The 22492-nt window shown below is 37.0% G+C and overlaps 1 protein-coding gene across 9 annotated transcripts in view; it reads left to right on the top strand.

Annotated features, from left to right (window-relative positions):
- The window catches only part of PPM1B (protein phosphatase, Mg2+/Mn2+ dependent 1B), a 59767-nt gene that overhangs the window by 20538 nt on the left and 16737 nt on the right, over positions 1-22492 (top strand). For 6 of the 9 annotated variants that reach the window (XM_065631081.1, XM_065631077.1, XM_065631076.1 and 3 more), the window contains 6 exons: positions 4534-4678; positions 6125-6228; positions 7005-7184; positions 11407-11497; positions 14238-15101; positions 16706-16823. In XM_065631081.1, coding sequence (XP_065487153.1) covers positions 11471-11497; positions 14238-15101; positions 16706-16823 — 1009 coding nt within the window. In that variant the 5' untranslated portion in view covers positions 4534-4678; positions 6125-6228; positions 7005-7184; positions 11407-11470. The remainder of the gene's footprint in view (positions 1-4533; positions 4679-6124; positions 6229-7004; positions 7185-11406; positions 11498-14237; positions 15102-16705; positions 16824-22492) is intronic. The other 3 variants (XM_065631079.1, XM_065631080.1, XM_065631078.1) reach the window with 3 other exon arrangements.

Here is a 22492-nt window from a genome sequence, read left to right as displayed (position 1 = left end):
CTTAAGATATTTTCTTGAAAGGCTTAGCAAGAAAGCCCTTTCTACTGCATAATCAGTAGAGAACATTTTTATTTGCAAGATTAGTTCTGAATTTGAATAACCATAGTTTGCTAAGCCCTTGCACTTCTCCAGGAATGGCAAACTCTGGATGCTCTTTAATGCTGCTATAGTAGCTGGAGTGGACAAGACAGTTCACTTCTGTGTCAAGTGGGGTGTGGTTTGGGGACATGCCTTTTTGGCCCAGAGGACTTCTGGATAGATGTGCCCTGTAATGTTATCAGATGACAGGTGTGGCAGATTATTTCTCAGAACATTTAACCAGTGCTTGGGCTGTGATTTCTGCTTGTTTTGAGTAGATGTATATTTACAAAATCTAAGTAATCCGCCTGGAGTGGCTGTATTTTTTTTAAACATTGATTTGAAGACCAGGTGTTCACAGAGGCAACAAATGGACAGATGTTTGCAAACTGACTCAATAGCTATTGCTACCTAGGTGTTCTAGCTATTAAGATGACAATAAATTTACCTCATGGGGAAACACCACAGGAGTTTGCTAAAAAGATGTAGGCACTTAAGTAACAGTAAATTTGATCTTACGTTGCCCACGCAAATCATTCTGGTGTGTCTGAGCTGTAATTTTGAATCCCTGTCAGAAAGACGGATGTTTGCAGGCTCTGACCTTTGCATTAAGAAAGAAGAAACACAAATTTACACAGAATATGAGCACATCTTCCTCAATCTGCAACTCCTGGACTGCTGCGGAAGGCACATCTAGAACTTTACTTGCACTGTAGCCATAATGTAAGATATGATAAAAGCTAGTTAGAGACTTTGCAAGCTCTTCTCTCTCAAGTCCCAGCAGCCCCAGTAAACATGTTATTTCTAAGTTGCAGTAGAAAGATAACTGTTGCACTTTTTACAAAACCATAATACTAAATCAACTGCTTCAAAAAGGATGAAGCACTTAAATTACTTCATAGAGGTTTTAGTTTCAAACTTTTTTCGTTCTCCTTTACTTAACTGTTGTAACACAAACAAACAAAAGCCCCACACCCACAAAAACACAAATCAGGGCTTTGCCCAGTGTTGGTTAATTCACAATGTTTTTGTGTAGAACCAAGAACCGCTTGGCAAATGCAGTGAGAATTTATCTGTTTATTACAAAGGATGAACAACTTTCTCTTGTGGGTGAAAGGTGTATGTTGTCTCAAGTAATTACACAGAAATTAACTCCTGTTTTAGTTTGGGCTTTGTCATATATGTAGAGCAAGGAAGAACTACTGTGTGAACTCACGGCACAACTAGTGCACTCTCTTGGTACGTCCTCATATTCCTGGAAAAATCAGGTAACCTGATGGATGCCTCTTTCAGGAGAGGGATGTTATCTTATGCTTACCCTGTGTTGGGAACGTGCAGTTGGGAGGTGGCAGTACACTAGCCAGCCTATGGTGAGCTTACACTGATGCTCTTTTCTTTCTCTGTCCTACTACCTTTTGCTTCTGCAAAACCCTTTACTGTCTTCTGTGTGAAAACGGTTTACAGTTCTGGGGAATTATGTTGGCAGTGGTAGTTTTGTGATGTCATAAGGTCAATTATGATGTATAGATTATAGCTCTTTCTGTTGATGTTCAGGAATTGGGTTGATTGGTTTGTTTACTTGTTTAAAAGCAGCGAAGATTTGGTTATCTGTTAAAGGTCAGAGTTGTAGCTGGTTGTGGAGCAGAATAAAACCAGTGTTTTTCGGGTACTCCTTTGACCAGAGTCTGGAAACTAGCAAAGGACTGGATGTTGTGGTGGGTTTTGTTTCTTTTAAACATTGGGATTAGGCTTGAGGATCATTAGTGCTTTGCCACCATGATTATTATGTTTTTAATCATAAGGAAGACCAGCATTTCTTGTCTACCCTTCTGTAAAATAACATGGTAGTGTTCTTCAAATTTCTCTGCATAACTTTTTCTCATGTGCTTATTATTAAATATTGGTTTACGTTCTTTACTAGTGATGTACTTACGATGGATTTGGCTGCATAGTCTTTCCCTTCTGAAGAAAATACTGTAAACATGGTGAAATTCAAATTCTTTGTTATCAAAGGAGCATTTAAGTTCTGCTCAATTAAAAACTATTTACTGTAGAGTACTGGTGTTTTGATAGCAAAAATTTTAAAAGTTTACTGAACTAACTTAGTCTTACTGAGATATTACGTGTTTACATACCCCAAAGATTTAAGGAGCCAAAAAAAATGCTTAATACATTTTGTAATTTTGTTAAGCTGTTAATAGGAAGCATTCAGCTTTATTCTTGTGATGTAATGTATGATTAGCAATTTGGACAAAGGCACTTCATTTGTGTATGTGAGCATTTTCTATGTGCAAATTGTTGGGGGCTAGATCTAATAGCTTGTTATGCCAAAGATGTATCATGAATCTAAGTGTCTTTTCCTGTGGAAAAAAGTTGTGCAGCTTATTTGGAGCAGTAAGAGTCACTCCTGTGCAGAAGGACGTACAAATAATGTCTCCTCTTTGTGCAGTGTTCAGTGGTGGAGTGTGTATCATCAGGTATTTTTGTATTTTGAGACACTAAATACTAAGTATTTCGTACTTCTGAGAATTAGTGTAGATAGAATTTGGGCGAATAGGAACGTATACTGCTCCTAGCCCAAAATATCTGCCTTTGAGTCCACTGTAAGCAACCTGTGTCTGAGCTCCCACATTTTCTGTGGAGTAGAAGAATTTGTGAGGGGTCAAGGCTCTTGCTTCTGGGAAGCGTAATTCTTGTCTTCTGGTCAGCTTTTGTGAGTCAGCCACTTCTGAAGGCTACTGGAGTAGCATCAGGAGAACTGAGGCTCCTGAGCACTTCATCACACAAGCACCCTGTATCCTCATAGTTATGGCGTTCTTTGGAAGGTGGGAGACAGTGCTTGGAGGGAGTTGCATTCTGTTCACACATTCACTGCTCATGCTCTAGTCACTGGTGTGTTTAAGAAGAGGGAATTAAGCTATTTTGTGCAACTTTGTGAATCTCTGCTGCTTGTGGTAGTGCGTGAGTTTCGGTGCGGTTTTTTTTCCTCCTCTTTTTTCCTCAATTTCTTGGATGTGGAAACAGCTTTTTTACTGATAAACTGTTTAACTTTTTTTGGAAGAGCTTTTGCCTTGTCATCCAATACAATGATTTAGGATACTTGCTGTCTAGTTCTTTCAAAATACTTTTTCAGAGTTCATTAGTGATTTAGTGGATGCTGCTTAAGGTGTAGTTTCACAATACTCTGAGCAAATACAAATCGGCAGCAGCTGCGGGTTCTGTGTTTCTGGCATTGGCACTTGTCTGATCCTGCATTTCCAAAGCTGGTTCGAAGACTCAAGTGGCAGAAAACCATTGACTGTTTCTCGCTTGGTTTGATTCTTGGAACTATCTGTCCTGTTGTGGTGCCTAAGAAGAGAGAGAGAATGTTGGGGAAAACACAGGGCTTGCAGCAGTGTAAAGTTACAGGCATAAAACTTACTGAACCCCTACAATTCTTGAAACAGCAGTAAGGTATTCTTTCTTTTGAGTAATTTCTTGCTTGTGACACTTCATGGTAGTTGAAAAGCACTATTTAGTGTTTGGAAGAGGCAAGCCATGATGAAATGTTGTCATAGCTCTGTTTTTCAACCAGTGGGCTTAAAGGCCTACAGTATGTCCCCTCTATCGCTCATTCAGCTCGTCAGAGTGCTGTAATCAGTTTAAAATCATCAGTATTACAATAAGGCTTGTATTTCCCTCATGTCCCAGACAAAGCTGGCTGTTGTCCAGAATTCTTCCTGCGATAGTTCCTTCTACCAGTGTACTGTCATGGCAACTTTTGTAAGATGCAGTGTTTATAAGATTAAATATGTAGTCCCTGATCCATGAAGGGATTTGGGCATTTGCATCCTGTTCAAAACAAAGGGTGGATGCTTTTGTAGATAGACACATCTGAATTGTTAGTTATCTGCTACTTTTACATTTTAAGCTAAATTTATGGTTAATTTTATAGAAATGACTTCTAAAGAAACATGATTCTTATTTCAGAGGAGCTGAAATACTTTTGCAACTGAAGGCTATTGCTTTTGTTTTAAACTCCTATGCATTTTTACATCTAAGCAAGCAGAATAAGGAGCTTACAAATTATACATGCACTTTGTGGGTTTAAGTCTTGTCAAACACTCAAACAGTGTACTCTGTCATTTGAGCAGGTGAATAAAATTAAATAGCAGGCGTGCAAAAGCTATTCCCTCTGTTACTGAATTTAGGAACTTGAATGCCAGGTAATAAGCTAGATGGCTGCTTAAGTGCTAGTCTGTGCTGCTGAAGGAAATAGGAAAAAAAAATCTGATTCTTTGTTAGCATGAATCTTTAATATGGTGTTCAGAGAGTGTACCGAAAGGTCTGACATCCAGCCGTAGCTTTAGTTCAAGCACTTCTATTTAGGAAAATGTTGTATTTGTGAAAAAATTAATGTACAAATCTGTTGTAAACCATCTGGTTTAGCTAACTACTTTCTTTGTTTCTTTCTAGGAAATACCAAAATAAAGCAGATGTTTGGTCCTGTACTGTTATCTCAAGGTTCTGCAAGTCATTCTGTTATGTGCTTCTTGGCAGCAGGAATGTAAACTAATTCTTTCAGCACTGGGCTTAAACCTTGACAAGGTTACAATTACAGGTAAGAACAAATTCTGCCACTTGGAAATTTATGGGAAGGTATGATTGCTTTTACTTTGACTGTTTTACTTTGCAATTTGTAATTGACCAGGAGTTTAACAGGAATTTCAGAACAGATTGGATAAAAAGATGTGTTTTTTCTTCTTTAAATGCATTTGGCTGTTGCTCAATCTTATTTTTAGTAAGGAGCAAATATAACTTAAAGTATAGCTTTTCTCTGCTATAGTACAAAGCACTGTTAATAAAGGGGGGAAAAAAACTCCTAATTTTTCAAAACCTAAATGTGTGCTGACCTAGATTTTGAGGAAGGTATTTTCTTACACAAAAGACTGTATGGTGTCAGTCAGTAGAAGTCATGAAGTGTTATGCTACTGTGGTGAGATCAACTTATCATCTGTGCGTGACTTTTTTCCCCTCAAGATCTGTATTTCTTCAAATACACTAGTAGCAGCAGTACTGCTTAAGTTAGCTTTTCTAATCAGTTACAGCAAATATCTAAATTTTTGTTACAAGTCCACTGTAGCTTCAACTCTTGAATTGCCTTTTCCAAGGGTAGAGGTTGGTGTTTGATTCCAGGTCAGCGAAAGTGTTTTGGCTGCTGATTCTGCATCATAACTTTATCTGACAATAATGGAGAGAACTCTTGTCTCACTACTCAGTCACTACCTTCTAAACTTGTGTAGGGAACTAAAAGTCAGAGTTCTTTTACTCCGGCTTCCTTTTTTTTTTTTTTTTTTTAAAACAAACAAACAAAGCAAAACAAAAAAAAAGGCCTACAAAACTATATTAATTTAAAAAAACCCCACACCACCACAAATACCTGTCATAGAGATTGCATATTTTGGTTTGTATGTTTCTGTTTTTAAACAGGTAGTGTGTGTTTTGAAGACTATCCATGAAACAGATTTATTGCGTATGCTGAATTTGCAGAATTATGATAAAGTTAAGGCCTTTCAGTCTTGATTTCTGTTCTGGCATCTTTGACAGAAAGAGTTGCTTGCCTCAGGCAGCACTTGTCAATAGTGGCAGGATAAGAGTCTGGACTGTTGGTATCAAGCAGTCTAATATGTCTTACTCTGGGTGATGCATAGGTCAGCGACAGGTTTGTGCTAAGGAGGTTGCATTGATCTGCTGCTACAATGAAAGAAGGGTTCAAATTAGCATTTGGTTTGGTTTTGGTGGTGGGGTGGTTGTTATTGTAACTCTCATCTGGATTGAATGTTTATACTTAATTTGCAGTGTTGTAACAGATTGAAAAAAGACACAACTCTTCTTATACTGTCCAAGTCATAGACTAATTTATATTGGCATGGACTTCTAGCACTCATGTAGCCCAGCCCGTGTCTGACTTCCTCAGATTTCTGCGTGAATCAGCAAGTCACCCCTCAATTATGTAAATAAATGGTTTAGTGGTTCAGCAGACCTACAACTTATTCTGCTTTTTCAGACCTGTTTAGGAACCATTTATTAATGATATGAATTGATGATTCATTGCTGCCCTATTCTCACTAAAATGCATCAGAAGCTTTTGGTAAACAAACACTGAAAAAGGTAAGAAAATAAGTTGTCTTAAATGCCTAAATTTAGAATAGGGGAATACTCATTTTTAATGACATACTGCTTCATGCTAATGAGTGGGAAAAAAAAATCCATTTTAATACCAATAGCGTATTGTCTAAACATTGGCTCTCTTTCTTCAAAATCTTAGGTGCTATTTCTTTAGTAAAAACCTGGCTGGTGGTGGTTAGATTCATGATTAGTGATTGAAAAGGTGCAAACTACATTTAACTCAACATAGTTGGTCTCTTATTGAATTAAAAGAACAAAAATATTCTGCGTAGGAAATAACTATAAACCTTGAGGGGAAAAATCATTGCTTTGTAGTGGTGGGTGATGCTGCATGATAAAGGTTTGACTGTAAAAATCCATCAGCCTGGGCACTGATGGCCTTGTACTGCATGCTGTGATTGCAAAACTACATCCAGAGTCCACTTTCAAGTTTTCTGTGAAGTTCACCTTAAATATCTGAGGTATGATCTCGAACTCTGCAACTATCAAACTGCATTCCAGAAAAATAAGAAGCCAAAGCACAGAAGTGTGCAAATTGTGCATGAGACATGGGCAGTTGCCATATAAGCTGAGCTCGATCTGAAGTTACCTAGCTTCATCCATGTTTTAATGAGGTGCAAGAAAGCAAAATATGAATCTCTGAAAAGGCCATGAGCATGCATGTCTTTCTGGTGTTAACAACGTAGCTAAAAAGGTTATAGCTCTTAACCTAGCTCCTGGTGCTTCTCTCTTTTTTCCTACTGTTTTCCCTGTTGAAGGTTACTGCCTCCTTGGATCTGCTGTCTAAGCTGCTGGCTTCTAAACCCACTGCAGACAAAGTCACAAAGTTTCAAAATACTAAAACTAACTTTGGACCTCTTCAGTGAAACAGTTCAAAGAGTAAGGGCAGAAGCATCTCAGCCAGCAGTTCTGAAAGGAATTGCTGGTTCGATGTAGCGGTGAGTAGCTGACGCAGAGCAGAAGTGGTAGTGTTTGCAGGTATTGCTACTGACATTGAAAATAGATGTGAATCCACAGTGTTAAATTACACCTGTGTACCTCCAGAGCAGTTTAAAGTAGCTGAAGCACATTCTGAAATAATCTCCTTTTTAAGTTGCTGTTTTAAAAGTTGTGTGGTGGGGGGATGTTGTGTGTTTTGTTTGTCTCTGTTATTGTTTCTTTTCTCCCAACTGTTGTGAGATTAGAGATGCAGAAATTCATTTCAAAGTTACAGCAGTAGCTTCTAGACCTGTATTCTACTTGGTGATGGGGGTAACCTGCAAAATTTTTGAAATGCCTGGTTTAAAATCCTCTTGGGCTTCTTTCATGTCATCTTGGCAGGAATTTTTTTTTTAGTAGGCTCTCTATTAAAGGTTTATATTGATACTTAATTTCTCTGTGCCACTATCTTTGGCCAGCTGAGATCCTTTCTGATGGTGACTGAGACACAGATTATTTGAAAACAAACCAAAAAAACCCTCAAAACAAATAAACCTCATAGTGAGTAGACGTGAATTATAATCACTATCCTTTTATGCAGTTCATTTTTAAGTGTAAGTGAAATATTGAGATCTCATTCTTAAATTCCAATTATTGTGGTTTGACTTTGCCAGTACTTGTGAGTACATAGTTAGAGTAGCTGTTACAGACAAGCTTCAAGGAGAGCTCTTGCTCAAAAATTCAATAAGTATTTGCCTAATGTAAATTTATGTAGTGCCAGCATTTTTAATGTCAGTAAGTCAGAAGCAATCCCAGTTTTTTGGGGATCAGAAGTAAAGATCTGGTTTCACTTATTGAATGAATTTGTATTTCAAATTGTATGTATGAATTGTATTGAATTGTATTTCAAATGAATTGTATTTCAAATACATATAGTCTAAATAGATAGTATAATGTAACTGTGGTGTTAGTATAATGAAAATATATTGTAAATAAACACAAGATCACTAAAAGATTACTTAGAATATTCTGTCTCTGTTTCTTGTGTAAATACAAGTTTACAGGGAATCTTTATGAATGTCAAAACCATCTAAGGTGTGTGTAGACACACAGAATATGTAAAGTGTGTGCATGCACATACAAACACACTAGAGAGAAAGTGTAAGATGGAGACAGAGGACCTCTCTACCAAGTTTGAATTTTTTACTTACATCAGAAAAGTTATTTCTTTCTGCATTTTCAATAAGCTTTGAAATTGTTTGTCACAGATATTTTGATTATTTGTCACTTACATCATTCTTTTTTTTATAGTAGGAGCACATGTGTTTTGTAACAGGAAACTCGAGCACTGTTTCTTTTCCACAGTGCTGACTTATTAAACATGACTGGTCTGAGTGAATCCTTCTGAGGAAGAGACATTTTATGGTACACTTTTATGACCTAAACCCAAAAGATTCATGTTGGACTATTCTCATTGTATGGAAAGATAAGTTTTTTGCCTTTGGGACTGTTGACCATCAAGATGTTCATCTAGTTCTGGTGTTCTCTTTGAAACTGATATGTGATCTGAAAATTATTTTATAATCTCTACAAAAATGTTGATTATGGCTTTTAGACCCTTATAACTTAATTACATTTTGACTGCCTTCATGACAACCAGCAAGTAAATATTTCTGGCCTGTTAAATATAAATCTGTGTGGAAAGGAGCATGCTTTTCATTTAAAGTAGCTGCCTGTTTCCCCTTATGCTGTAGTAGAAAATCATGGATATCTGTAACTGAGCAAGAACCATTTGCTGTCTTGTAAGTAGAAAATCAATGGTTGTGGCTGTTTTTCTTCTAAGTAGAGAAATTCAAACTTAAACACAGGTCTGATTTAACAACCTTTACTCTGTGGCTGGTCCAATACCAAAGAAAGTATTCACTATGTAGCTGTAGGGGAAAGGATACTTATGTCCTGTGACACAAAATCAGTGATGGCTTTTGTCTTCCATACCTCAAAAGGGTAGATGTCTTTAGTTTCCTGAGCCTGAATTATTGCTTATGTTCCCTGTATATGAGATAAGGACCTCATGTAGGATTTGCATCAGGTAGGAAACATCAGAGAAGAATATATGTTAGGACTTCAGAGAAGTAAGGCTTGGGTTACATTTTTGCTCTGGGAAAGGGTTGTCAGCTTTTGTTAGAGACTCACAGCCCTGAAGTCTCTTGGAAAAGGCTTAGCTATTGATTTAAAACTAGAGATGAAGAGCAGTAGCTAGAGCTGCTGCTTTAGCAGTATATTGCTCAGGTTCAGTTTCTTCCATTGCCAGGGACGAAGGCCAGGATTTTCTTCTTCTAAAGGACTTCCAAAAGCATTTGAGCTTTGGTGATCATTGGCAGTTACCAAGTGATGATTTTTTTTTCTTTTTTTTTTTTGTCCTGAAAGATCGAGAGACTGCTGGAAAACGGGAATTCTAGGTTTCTGTTCTCAGTCTGAAGAACAGATACCGTTTTAGAGAGTGTGTGGAGCATGAATGAGAACTAAGGCCGCCTCCATTTCCCAGGAAGTTTTGGGAATTACAGCAGACATGGTTTTGCAGATTTTGAAAGTTTCAGCTAATAATCTTAAGCGAGGTAAATATTTTCATGAGAAGGAAATTGAATTTTCTCAGACCATGGGGTGGATCCAGTTGCTGTCTTCCAGCTATGTAGTGGGAGGGTATAGAGAACGTAGACCTATACTTTTCCCAGAGATGTGTAATAAAAGACTAAGAGGCAAAGGACACAAGTTGCACTGATGGGAGTTTTGTTTTCATTATCACTGTGGACAGGCGTGAACTGGTTGCTCAGAGGCTGTGAAATCTCCATCCTTGCAGATGTTCAAAACTTGACAAGGATTGGAATAGCCTGAGCCATCATTGGTGTTGCATATCGTGTTGATTGAACTTTGAATAGGGGTTTGGACTGGATAAGCTCTAGAGGCCTCCTCCAACAGGAACAGTTCTGTGATTCTGTAACTTGTGAATTCTGACCTGACTTAAATGTCATCTAGGTGCTTGTGTAAAGATTGACTTCTACATAGCCTGGTGTGCTTAAAATAAGAGGTGGAAAAATCAGGTTAGACCTATGATGGGCATTCTGTAGGATCTTTGCAGGTCAGTTTGACTGAGTCCCATATTTAAGTGTTCAAGTCTGTTTACTGATCTAGACTGAGATGTTAAGAGAGGGACAAAACTAGATGTGAGTACCAGGGTACTGTTTTTTCAGTGGAACTTTTGTCTCTTTGTAACCTTTCATTTTTGAGAAAACAAGTTGCATTTTGTTTGTTGTGTTCTGTTTTGTTTGTGTGGTTTTGTGTGGTTTTTTGTGTTTTTTAAAGTTTGGTATGATGCCACAAATTTCATTAAAATAACTCCGATTTACTTAACTAATTTGTACATAGGTAAATACACAGCTGAGTTTACCACTAGAGATAGTTGTATGTGTTTGCACTGTAGATGTGAAATTCAAATTACATTTCTGCCTAACACTTGATAGGAATATACTATACTCACCTGTATGCCATGTCACTTGCTTGTTTATTTCTGTAACTTCCTAGTATTTTTAAAATGCTAAAAGTTGTTACTGTTAAAAATGAAGATTTTAACAGAACAGGCATTCATCCATTTTAAGCCTTCTTTGTGCCTCTCTATCGTTGATAATTGTGATTGAAAACCTGAGGTTTCGATGAGTCAGTGAAACCCCTGTTTCTCTTCCATGCTTACTGAAATGGCTTGATTTTTTTCAGATTGTCTTCAAACCAGTTACTGTCTTTTATAGTCTGCATAACAGACACAGTGATAGAAAGATTTCTTCTTCTATGTGTTTGGTGTCCTTTATAAGACGAGTGATAAGCTGATTCTGAAACTTACTGTTTTCTTACTGACGGCAAGTCAGTCTCTGCATCCTTTATTAAAGATTTGTAATATTAAATAGGATATTTAGAATATCAAGAATATGATCTTGGATAGTATCATCTTTACAGTTTCTGAAATTAAGTTATAATATTGTGTGTAACTTGTGAATGAGTGGTAATCAGCCATTTAAATCTTTTCACAAATCTCCTTTGCTGATGTTAGTTCAACTGTTAAGCTGTGTGGAACTTTTTCAGCTCTTCACTGAGAACAGTCAGTTGCTGAGAGCACTAAGAGCACTTGTTTGTAGACTTGCTTTGCTTTTATAACACCGTTTGACACTGATTCTTTTTTGTTTTCTTTCAAAGTAAAATCAGATCTTTCAAGAGAAAGGGCTGTGAAAAGCATTTTGGCTGCGTATCTCACTAAGAAATGAAAACACACAGGAACAGAAATGAGGTAGCTTCCACTCGTTCACAGTGTTGCAAATACTCTTCAGATAAAAAAGGAAAAATAATGATGCAACCAATTGTAAACAGAATGTAACTTACTACTTTCATTTGCAAATTACATACAGTGTGAAGCTTACAATGTGTAACGTAAGATTGTGTAGTCATTTTATCATCTTTGCTATCCCAGCTAATATAATTAGCAGCCAGTGGATGGTGACTACAGAGATAAAGAATAAAGATATTTGTGGTTTCTTGTGCATGAGATTCTTTAGATAATATTATAAAATTGAACTGATTGGGAAGGTGGGTGAAGTTTAGGGTGGATCGTTTGTGTTTGAAAGGGCTTAATGACTTTTCAAGTTTTTAAAAGTATGGAAAGTATTTTGAGAATGTTAGATGCAGCTTTGAAGTCAGTCTGTAACTTGCTTTTTTGCATTAGATATGCCATTATCTGTGAAATTGGTACTTCTGGTTTTGCTTTATAAAATCCAGTTTGAGGACTATTTTTACATTTATATGGAGTAAAATCAAATTGGCAACAACCTTTGAGCATGTTCTCTTAATAATTTGTTTTTACTATAGGTTCTGCAGCTGAGGATGTGTACCTTGTACATGGAACACCCCTTTTGGAGAGCATAAAAGGCTCAGGACACTTTCTTTGGTGTTACACAATTCCTTTTTTTGATGACTACTTAAGACAATTTATTAAGTATAAGATTTGTGTTATAACTGAGAAAGGATCAAAAATTGTGGTAATAATCTCATGGGTGAACTAGAGGGAGTAATTGCACAGTGTTAGTGTTTATATTTTCCGTGCAAAACTTTAATTTCTAGCTGATTGTTTAAGAAATCATCTTCTCTAGCAAATCTTTCTAAACCTGGAGTCTCATTAGTGCTTTATTCTGTGTCAGAACAGATATTTTGAAGATTTGTAATTAGAACATAGCATAGTACTTGAACGTAAGAGCTATTTGAATTCTGGCATTTCTCAGTTGATTTGACTTAGGTGCTATATCACTTTTTTCTTTTTTAAGGAAAAGTACATCAAGTTATGTGATGTTCAGTTTGTTACAACCACATTGTTCCTTTTGCATAATGTTAGTAGCACCTGAATCAATGGCTATTAAACCTGAATTAAAACAGAGAGTAAAATTAGACTAAAAGTAAACCAGACAAGGAGTTGCTGTGGTATTTGGGGGAAGTTTGTCAAAATTTCTATTTAAGTAAGGAGACAGTTCAAAAGAGGCATAACTGGTGAGCAGACTGGTGGGGTCTGTGTAACAGTGTGGATCCTTGTCACTTCACAGAGGTCACTGTAGCAGAGAGGTAGTGTGAAGTTTGAATTATCGGGAAGAAAGTCCCAAAGTTTTGACTTAAAAAGGGAGATGGGGTGTGGAATCTGACTGTCATCTCTTCCTCATTGCGTTGTACTATTGTTTTTTATCTCTTCTGTCTGAGTAAGCTGTAAATGCTGAAAATATGTTTAGATGAGGAGAATGGCAGAAGTAAGGATTTGTCCAACCTCTTTTTCTGACCTGTTGACAAATAACAACTAGGTTATCATGACTCTGCAGGCTTGCTGGGTACTAGTGTGTCAGAAACCTAGTGACTGGCTGCCAGGATCAGTCCTGGCAGGATTCTGTTGAATTCTTTTTGGATTAAGGTTGCTATAATTTCCACATCCAGTCACTAAGGGTTTCACGGGGCCATTTTTAGCATGATCAGAGGTTGTGGTGTCTGAGTTTCTGAAGTTCTCAGAAAGGTACAATGGGATCTGTGGATTAAAGAATCTATTCTCTGTTGACTCTGTAAAAAGTGCAAAGTAGTTTTTCAGGTCTGCATAAGACAACTCAGTCTAGTACAGGAGAGGAAGTCAGCAGTTCTCTAAAGCTTCAACACAGATTACTCACATTTTACCTGCAAGCTTGTTCTCTGGAGGTGGTTCTTTCTCATATATTTTGAGGTAGATGTTCATATACTGAAGAACTCCTAACTTCCTCTGGATTATTTTATTCCCTTAGGTAGCTCTTACCTCTTGTAACTGGATGCATTTAAAAATCAAGATCAATGCATCTTTGAACTTAAAACCACGTGTAAGGACACAAACATCTTTTAGGGATGGTAAAAATGGAAATGTTTTACAAAGGACTAAGTATAATTTATGAAGAGAATCCTGGTAGAAGTTTACTTGGATCGAAGTAGGATTTGCCTCCTTGTTTCCTTTGGCAGATGGTCTACATTACCCTGTTGTCACTTTGGCCTTGCTTTACAAGAATACTGAAGTAGCACAGTGCATGCAAAGCTAGTGAGACCAGTCCTTATTTATGAAGTATTAGCTTTTCTTCATGACACAATAAAACTGGAAAGAGAATAGGGGTGATGTGGTTGTTTTTCCAGCATGAATTATTTTCTGCAGAGAATTACAAAGTTCGCAGGGCTGCAAAGGTCCGCGGACTACTCTACCTTCGTATGGAGAGCCTTTAATTTTGATGAAGCAGCTCTTTAAAAGACAGAATGCCCTACCAGGAAGAAAAAAAAAAAAACAACAACACACAAAACAGTGCAAAACATGGGTCTGTAAATTCACACTTCGTGTCATTAATTACTTTCTCCCCATTATAGTTTTTGACTTTTGCACATGTGCATGCTTTATCACTTGTTTATAAAGAAGAAACACAGGAAAGGGAGAACAAAGCTTATATGGAATGGTGGTTTTATAAATAAGACTTTTCTTCTCTGTTTTTCAGATTCAGTATTGCATAAACATGGGTGCATTTTTGGATAAACCAAAAACTGAAAAACATAATGCTCATGGTGCAGGAAATGGCTTGCGTTATGGCCTCAGCAGTATGCAGGGATGGAGAGTGGAAATGGAAGATGCTCACACAGCTGTTGTAGGTATTCCCCACGGCTTAGAGGACTGGTCCTTTTTTGCTGTCTATGATGGTCACGCAGGATCTCGTGTGGCAAATTATTGCTCCACGCACTTGTTAGAACACATCACTAACAATGAAGACTTTAGGGCAACAGAAAAACCTGGATCTGCTCTTGAACCTTCGGTGGAAAATGTCAAGAGTGGAATCAGAACTGGCTTTTTGAAAATTGACGAGTATATGCGCAATTTCTCAGACCTCAGAAATGGGATGGACAGAAGTGGCTCAACAGCAGTGGGAGTTTTGATTTCACCTGAGCATGTGTACTTTATCAATTGTGGTGATTCACGTGCTGTTCTCTATAGGAATGGACAAGTCTGTTTTTCAACACAGGATCACAAACCTTGCAACCCAAGGGAGAAGGAGCGAATCCAGAATGCAGGAGGCAGTGTAATGATTCAGCGTGTTAATGGTTCATTGGCAGTTTCTCGAGCTCTGGGGGACTATGACTACAAATGTGTTGACGGTAAAGGCCCTACAGAACAACTTGTTTCTCCAGAGCCTGAGGTTTGTGAGATTTTAAGGGCAGATGAAGATGAATTTATCATCTTGGCATGTGATGGAATCTGGGATGTAATGAGCAATGAAGAGCTCTGTGAATTTGTTAAGTCTAGACTTGAAGTATCAGATGACCTGGAAAAAGTGTGCAATTGGGTAGTGGACACTTGTTTACATAAGGTATGTAACTTTTTTCTCCAAGCAGCTGTTCTAAAACAATCTTCTCTTTAGATGGGTATGGTGTTATCAGCAGTTCCTGGCCTACTCTTCCTCTTCTCTCTTCCTTCCCTCAGACTTCTGTATCCATTCTGTATATCCTTGCTGAAGAATATACAGCCTCATCCTTTGTGCCTGGAGAGGGGATAGCAATTTCAAACCCAAAGATTTCTTTTCTCAACTAACGTTTGCATATAGGTTCAGCTCTAAACTATGTTTCCAAATACAAAATTTTTAAAACTAATAAATCCTGTGAGAGGTATTTTGGGGTGATTATTTTTTGCTCTTTCAAGTTGCACAGTGTTCATATCCTTTGCATAAAAGTGTTTGTGCCATTTCCTTATCAAGGTATGGTTTGTCTGTCATCTGAAGCAGTGTCCTCAGCTCATTGTTGTAGCTTAGGTGGAGAAGCACTTCTTTTGCACCTGAGCTTGCTTGCACTCCTCAAATTTAGAATTTGTTTGGAGCAACTACAGGTCAGTCTAGAAGCATTTCATAGGTATACTATTACCAGAATTCCCTGAAAAATGCACTTCCTGCTAGCACAAATAGGGTTCCTTCATTAGGCCACATACCAAACTTGCCATTTTGAGGAAAATATTAAAATTCAGAATTCTAACACTAAAGGGTAAGTAATTTTTTTCAGAAATAGAGCTGTATTCCAGCATATACCATACAATGTATCATTGGTTTAAATGCCGTGGCTTTTGTGACCAAGCACTTGATCAGCCTTGTTAAAGGATAGTCACTCTAGTATACCTTCAGTAAAACTGAGCCCTCACCTCGTGTTTATTTTATAAAGTCAGATCCTGGATCTCTGCAGTAAGATCTTGATTTCAAACCAGGAATTTAAATTATGGTTCTGCTGGATCGCCTTGCAAGAGACTTAGACACTGTTTTTAAATTCGGCTTTGGATTATAGTTGTTTAAATATGAGCAGGAAAGTGGTATCAAAACTTAATGGTGAAAAGCTGTCATTAAAATTCATATCTGAAAAAGCTGTTGGCTCATATTGCTGAGCACATGACAGTCTGTAGGGTCAGCTTGGCTGTACTAAATGAATTAGCATTTTGTACTTCAACATGCTACATATGACACAAGTGCATTCTGATAAACAGACTTGTAATGAAGCTAATGTCTTATGTGAATGCTCTCAAACTGAAGTGAAGTAGTAGCTGGAGCTAGCTATTCTGGTAATCTAGGATAAGTATTCTGCATTCCACTTTGCAACATGAGTTGTTTTTTTAACTTGGCTTAAGGTAACATTATATGACTGTCTAATTTCTGACCTATTTTCTTGATATTATTTTTAAACTGTTGACATGTAAATAAGTCCATTAAACTTTAACACTAAGAATAATACAATAAAAATCAGCAAAATTTTGGCAAGTAGTTTAGTTGGGAAACGTAGAGGTTCTTATTAATAAAAATACAGTTTTATTGCAAGGCTTCTTTTTTCCCAGGTATATCTGTAGTACCGTATTTGGAACAAGTAAAAATGTGACTAGAATAGAAAAATGAAAAATAAGACTAAAGATCCTAACTCTTCTTTTTTCTTTGTCATGTAGGGGAGTCGTGATAACATGAGTATTGTACTAGTTTGTTTTTCAAATGCTCCTAAGGTCTCAGATGAGGCAGTGAAAAAAGATGCTGAGTTGGATAAGTACTTGGAATCACGGGTTGAAGGTAAGAAATCCATTTTGTTCAGTAGAAATGCTGTCATAACCTTCTTGAGCTTGAAAACAAAAACCCTGAAAGCCATCATGCCACTATGTATTGGATCAAATTCAGGCTTGGTTACAACTTTGAATTTTTATGTGTCAGGAAAAATGTTTTAAGACATGTGGTTAGTTTATCCTGGTATTCTGCAAGCTTTTTCTAAATATAAGCTTTAGATTTTTAATTCTGTCTTCACAGGTCAAAATGCAACCACTCACATTGCAGAGCATTATATCAGTGAAGTGAATTGTGATATTGTTAATGTCTTGCTTATAAAATATTAAGAGATGCTTGTGATATTTGTTCCCTTTTTTGTGACAGCTTTGACAAATAGAAAAAGCTGTACTGAGTTTTTATGAAGGGACAAGTTACTCATCTAATTGTCCAGGCTTTAACTGCTTCTTTTTAACACAGTTGTCAGTTATTTATCACACTGAGAACTTTTTTTTAAGTGGACTTTTGCAAAAACTTAACAGTATAAATGATCAAAATACTTCTGAATGCAAGAGCCCTTTGGATTCTGAATGCTTACTGGTGTGTGTGTGTATGTGTGAATAAAAATGATATAATCATCTAGAACTTTCATGGAGGATTAAACTTAGTTTCTACCCAGTTTCATTTAGTCACTGATTTGGTAACCCTTCACTTATCCAAGAGATTGAACGCAACTTCTTCCCTTAAGCAGAAGCAGTTACAAGAAAGTTAGCTTGACTAAGAATGAAAGGCTTGCCCTTGTATATTTATTCCTTTTCTGCAGTGTTCTTAATGTCAGAAAAACTGACATCTCAAGCAGGCGTTCAAACTGTTGCTTCTAATTTAAAATCTTTTATCACTGGTTAGAGCCGTTCTGAAGTCTGATAACAGCTATATGTGGTGGCCTGCCAGTCTCTTCAATCTTCTTAATTATGCTAGTGATCAAGGTGCAGCTCAGTTTTAATAGGACTGACTGAAGTTCAGGACTGATATTGAAAGCTTGTGGTTTTTGTAATATTGTTCTTAATGTTGGCACAGCGTTTTTGCAGAAGCAACCCAGGCATGAAAATAACTGAGTTCTTGGAACAGTTTGTATTACTGTTACAAATGTTGCTAGGATAATACTGTGAAGTAGCATTGTTGGAGAGAAGCAGTCATCAGAGGTTTTGAAAGCCTTGTTGCTGGGATTCTTTACACTTTGGTAATCTCATCAGAAGAGTACTGAAGCTCTGTCACCCACTTAAACGGTGATGCAGTTTATTAACCCATTTGTTGGAGCTATCAGTTACAGCAACAGTATTCAAGGAAGGGAAGGAGTTTACTGAAGAGAAAGCTGGCTGAGAACTTGTACCCTTTTTTGGCTTGTTTCAGCCCTGGACTAGAATATTCTGATCACTAGATCCAGGTTGAACTGTGCTTCATGAAGAGGTGATCCCTTTGTAGATGGATAATGAGTCGTGTAGCTGCCTGAGATGTATTTATTACAGATGCTGAGACCAGTGGTTTAGCTTTACACTGTAGTGTTGCTGTCCTGATCATGATCTCTGTTCATATTGAAAAAAATGTGATATTGGCAGTCTAAAGGACTGTTCAGCAGAGTTCTGTGAAAGTAATTTAAATCTGGGTGACAAGATGCTTGGGACTTTGCAGGTCAGAATCTACATGAAGCCACCGTCATCAGACTATAACAAGGTCTCGATGACATAAATCACAGCCCTGGCCACTGACTGCCTGAGCTTGAGCATTTTTTTATGAAAGGTGTGACTGACCAAATTTTCTTAACGTGAATCCGGAAACTTTCCAGGTGCCTAAGCACGATGAGAATTACTAATGCAGCACTCAAGCACTATCACATAGGAGATACACGCCACTTCTGTTTTTCTTGTTGGTTTTGGTTTATTTTAATATCTGAGACACCCACTGGCTTTTTAACATGCTGTAATGGGTACTGAAAGAACTGATTGGATATACTTTTACTAGAAAGTAGTTCATATCCAAATAAGTACCATTAGGTATAACCAAGAAGTAATCTGTAGACGTGAGATCAGGAGTCTTCTGAGAGCGTACAACAGCAAAAATTCCACAGCTGACCATTCATAACTTTCTTAACACTGATTTAGTGTAAAATGCAACAGTGACATGGAGATGTAAATGCTGCCACTGTAACTTGCTGTGGACAGCTGTTAGTTTTACCATTTTAGTATCAAAATTCTCAAACTTATTTTAATGCAACAAATGACACTGTGTATTTTATCATTTATTTTTTCATTTGTGTGAAACAACTGTGAAAATCGTTCTTTATGTAGATATCTTTTTTTTATTGGGCTCTTAGACAAATGAGGTAAACTTAGACTTTTTTTGTGTTCGCGTCAATGTCTCAGTAATCTAGATAGTTGATATAACAAAGCTTAATTTATGAATACACGTAAGAACGCTTTCAGGCCACAATACAAGTTATCTCTGAATGTACTGGTGTTGTGTGTGGTGTCTTTCCCTCTTGTTTAAATGTGGTCTGAGTTGAAAGAGCTTGTATTTTTGTAGTTTCTGTTGAGATCAGAGAGAGCTAATGGTCACTTCAAACACGAACTCCAGGCATGGTCCTCAGAACTTGGCTTCCATCCCAGGCTTCCTAGATGACACTAGTTAAGATAAATACCTATTATCTTCCTATGTCTGAGTACACGAGCTGTTAATAGGCTCTGGGAGAGAGCCAGGAGTTACCTTCCCTGCCAGCAGTCAGGTGTGCACTCAGTGCTCACCTATCAGTATTCCCAGCCTGTGGTGCCTCCTCTCTCAGTTAGCAAATACGGAAAAAATGGATGGAACCGCAGTGGATTTTATTGCTTTCATAAGTGAGGGTTAAGAAGATTAATAGAAAAGCTGCCAAATCACTTCTGACCAGAGTGACTGGATTAACTGAGAATGACGTAGGAAGCACTAGTTGCTAGTAATAGTGCAATGTTGTAGCATAACTGAGTTACTACTTTAAGGTATCAAATTTACTTCTTAGCAGAAATGTATTTTAGCTACTTTGTCATATTTAACAAATACTACACACACCAAAACAAGTGGAGAGTTTGTAGTCTGAACTGATGCAGAGCCATTCCGAATGTAACTCCGAGATTAAGTGCTCCAGAGAAATGAGTTGCATCAAAGCCTGGACTTGTGTTGGTTCAGCCCTTCTCGATTTCTTTTAATGTATTTTTTTTTTCTGCATGACTTCCCTGTGTCATTCTGTGTTCTGCTAATTGGATGGAGTGCAAGGCCTTTAAATGTCAAGTATTTAGCAAGGAATGAAAGTTAACATACTTGAGGAAATTCTGTCTAGAAGTGGAAAAAATAAAGGAAACAGGCTTCGGAAGAACTTGAAATATTTACCGATCTTCTAACAAATTTTTGTGTTCATAACAAATTCTATGAAACTGTCATTTTGATGTCTCCTTAAAAAAAAAATTGTTGGACTGCAGATTTTTACCTTACCTGTGTGCTTTGGGTGTTATTAGTTTAGAAATTATAGAGAAGCATGAATAAAATGTTTCAAACCACTAAGTAGCATGGAGAGAATTATACAGAAAGATGCTGAATCCTTTTTAAAAAGTGGTCTGTTTTAAAGATTTAAGTAGTGAGCAGAAATACTTTGTATTAAAACAAACAAACAAACAAAACCAAAAAAAACCTCCACATGATCTCAAGTCTTGCAGTAGTAAAGAAGTTTTGGATGGTGGAAACATCTCTTTTGTCAGGAAGAGAACTGCCATAGTTAGTTTTGTGTTCATCTGGAAAATGGTGCATAAGAGCTGTGCCTGAAAGGTTAATCTGCCTTTAATTCTAGAAATGTGAAACGTGGTAGATGAGTTGCGATGTTGATCATATAGATTTGATCATCTCTTCTAGTTATTTTCGAAGGACAGAAGTTGTATTTCTTTAGATGTATTCTAAGTATAGTTTACACTTTAGGATAGTCTTCAGGGAAGCCTATTATAATTTATTTGAAATTTTTGTGTTCTGAGGCTCTTGACTTGGCAAGTGTCTATGTTCAGTTACAGCAAGTAATTGTACATGGTAAGAATCTGTAGTAGGTTTACTAATGTTTAAAATACCAGACTAGATGATGACTGTTCCTTTCAAAAGGCAAATAATGAACTTAGTTCAAGTTAAAGTATTGTGTGCAACAATGTTTCTTTCTTTGTTAAAGAATTAACAGCTCACAAGTTGCTTGTAGTTGGTTGTTAGCCAATAATTTTATTTATACATGTATTAAAAACATTCTGAAAAAAATCAGCTTGTCTTAGAACTACTGATCTGCAAAGATATAGATGTCGTTAAAAATACCAGCTATGAGTTCTCTTAGATACTCTCGTCTTTCAGTGACTAATTTAAATCAAGGCAACTTTGGCACTTAGTAAAAAATCCTTTGGGGCTTCCTGAAGCAATTTGAGTTTGATCAATGGTATTTGTTCTCAATGAATGTACACTGTTCAATAAGGAATTTTTTTCTGTTCTCTTGTGGACCTTAAATTTCAAGCTGAGTAGACTAGCCCATCAAACATTTTAGACAACAGGTTTTTTCACTGCTATGCTTGGGCATTTTAAGCTTCCGCATGGAGAGAAGGGTGTTGTTTGCATGCATTTGTTTGTTTTAAAAACTAAAAAGAATAAAAATCTGTATTGAAAAGCAGTTTGATACTTAGATGTGTAATATTTGTAGTCTGTCATTGTACGTTCCAAAGTAGAATGCTGTGTATTTGTACAATGAGTTGAGTTAGTAGCTCTGTAACGTCTTTCCAGAGTTATTAAAACAGAGTTATTGTTTTAATACCAAAACAGAGGGCTTTTTTAAACAGTTGTTAAAAAACTCAGCAAGTCGTAGTTTATGGAGATCTCTACTGGAAGAACTGTATCCCAAAACTCTTTTGCTAGTTTGGGTCTTGAGGTTGTGACAGGTTGTGTTTAACTGCGTTCCAAAGCTGCCAATTCAAGAGTGTTCTGAAATACTTACGAGGTCATAGTGGATGGCTTGGGATTGAGTCATTTAGGATGGTGAGCACAGCTGTGCTTGAGTCACTTAATTGGTTCATTTCCAAAGTAATGCAGATGTGTTGGGCAGTAGTTAAATTACCCTAGGTCAATGTTTTCTTACTGCCACTTTCAAATGCTACTTTCTGTTCTCTTTCTCTGTTTTTTTTAGAGATAATAAGTTTGGTCACAGGAAGAGAGAGCTAGGCACGGAAGTAAATTAATTTCTCTGATACATTTCAGTTTAAGGGTGTATCAGAGATTTGTATGTGGGTGAACCAACAACAACCAAACAAACCCACGCTAACCCCCCAAATCATAAACAGGGGCATGTATTAAATAGTCTTAAAAGTAGATAACTCAATACAGTTGGATGGTGCATTTTACATATATGGAGTATTTATGACAAATCAGTTTTATATACAGTAATCTTATAGCTGGAAATCAAAGGAGATGCTAGAACATAGAAAACTTATAATGCAGTCTGGCTGGGGACTTGCATTACATAAAATTGAAATCAAATTTTGTCTGAATTTTCAAAATGCTTATCTCTGAATTAAATGTTAGGCTTTTAAGTGAAAAGTATTTTAGGAGTAAAGTAGTAGAGTAGTAGCCTTTGTAGTGGACTTTCATGGATTTACATGTGA

The sequence above is a fragment of the Caloenas nicobarica genome, chromosome 3, assembly GCF_036013445.1.
Source record: "Caloenas nicobarica isolate bCalNic1 chromosome 3, bCalNic1.hap1, whole genome shotgun sequence".
NCBI lineage: Eukaryota > Metazoa > Chordata > Aves > Columbiformes > Columbidae > Caloenas > Caloenas nicobarica.
This window is presented reverse-complemented; position numbering and strand designations above follow the sequence as displayed.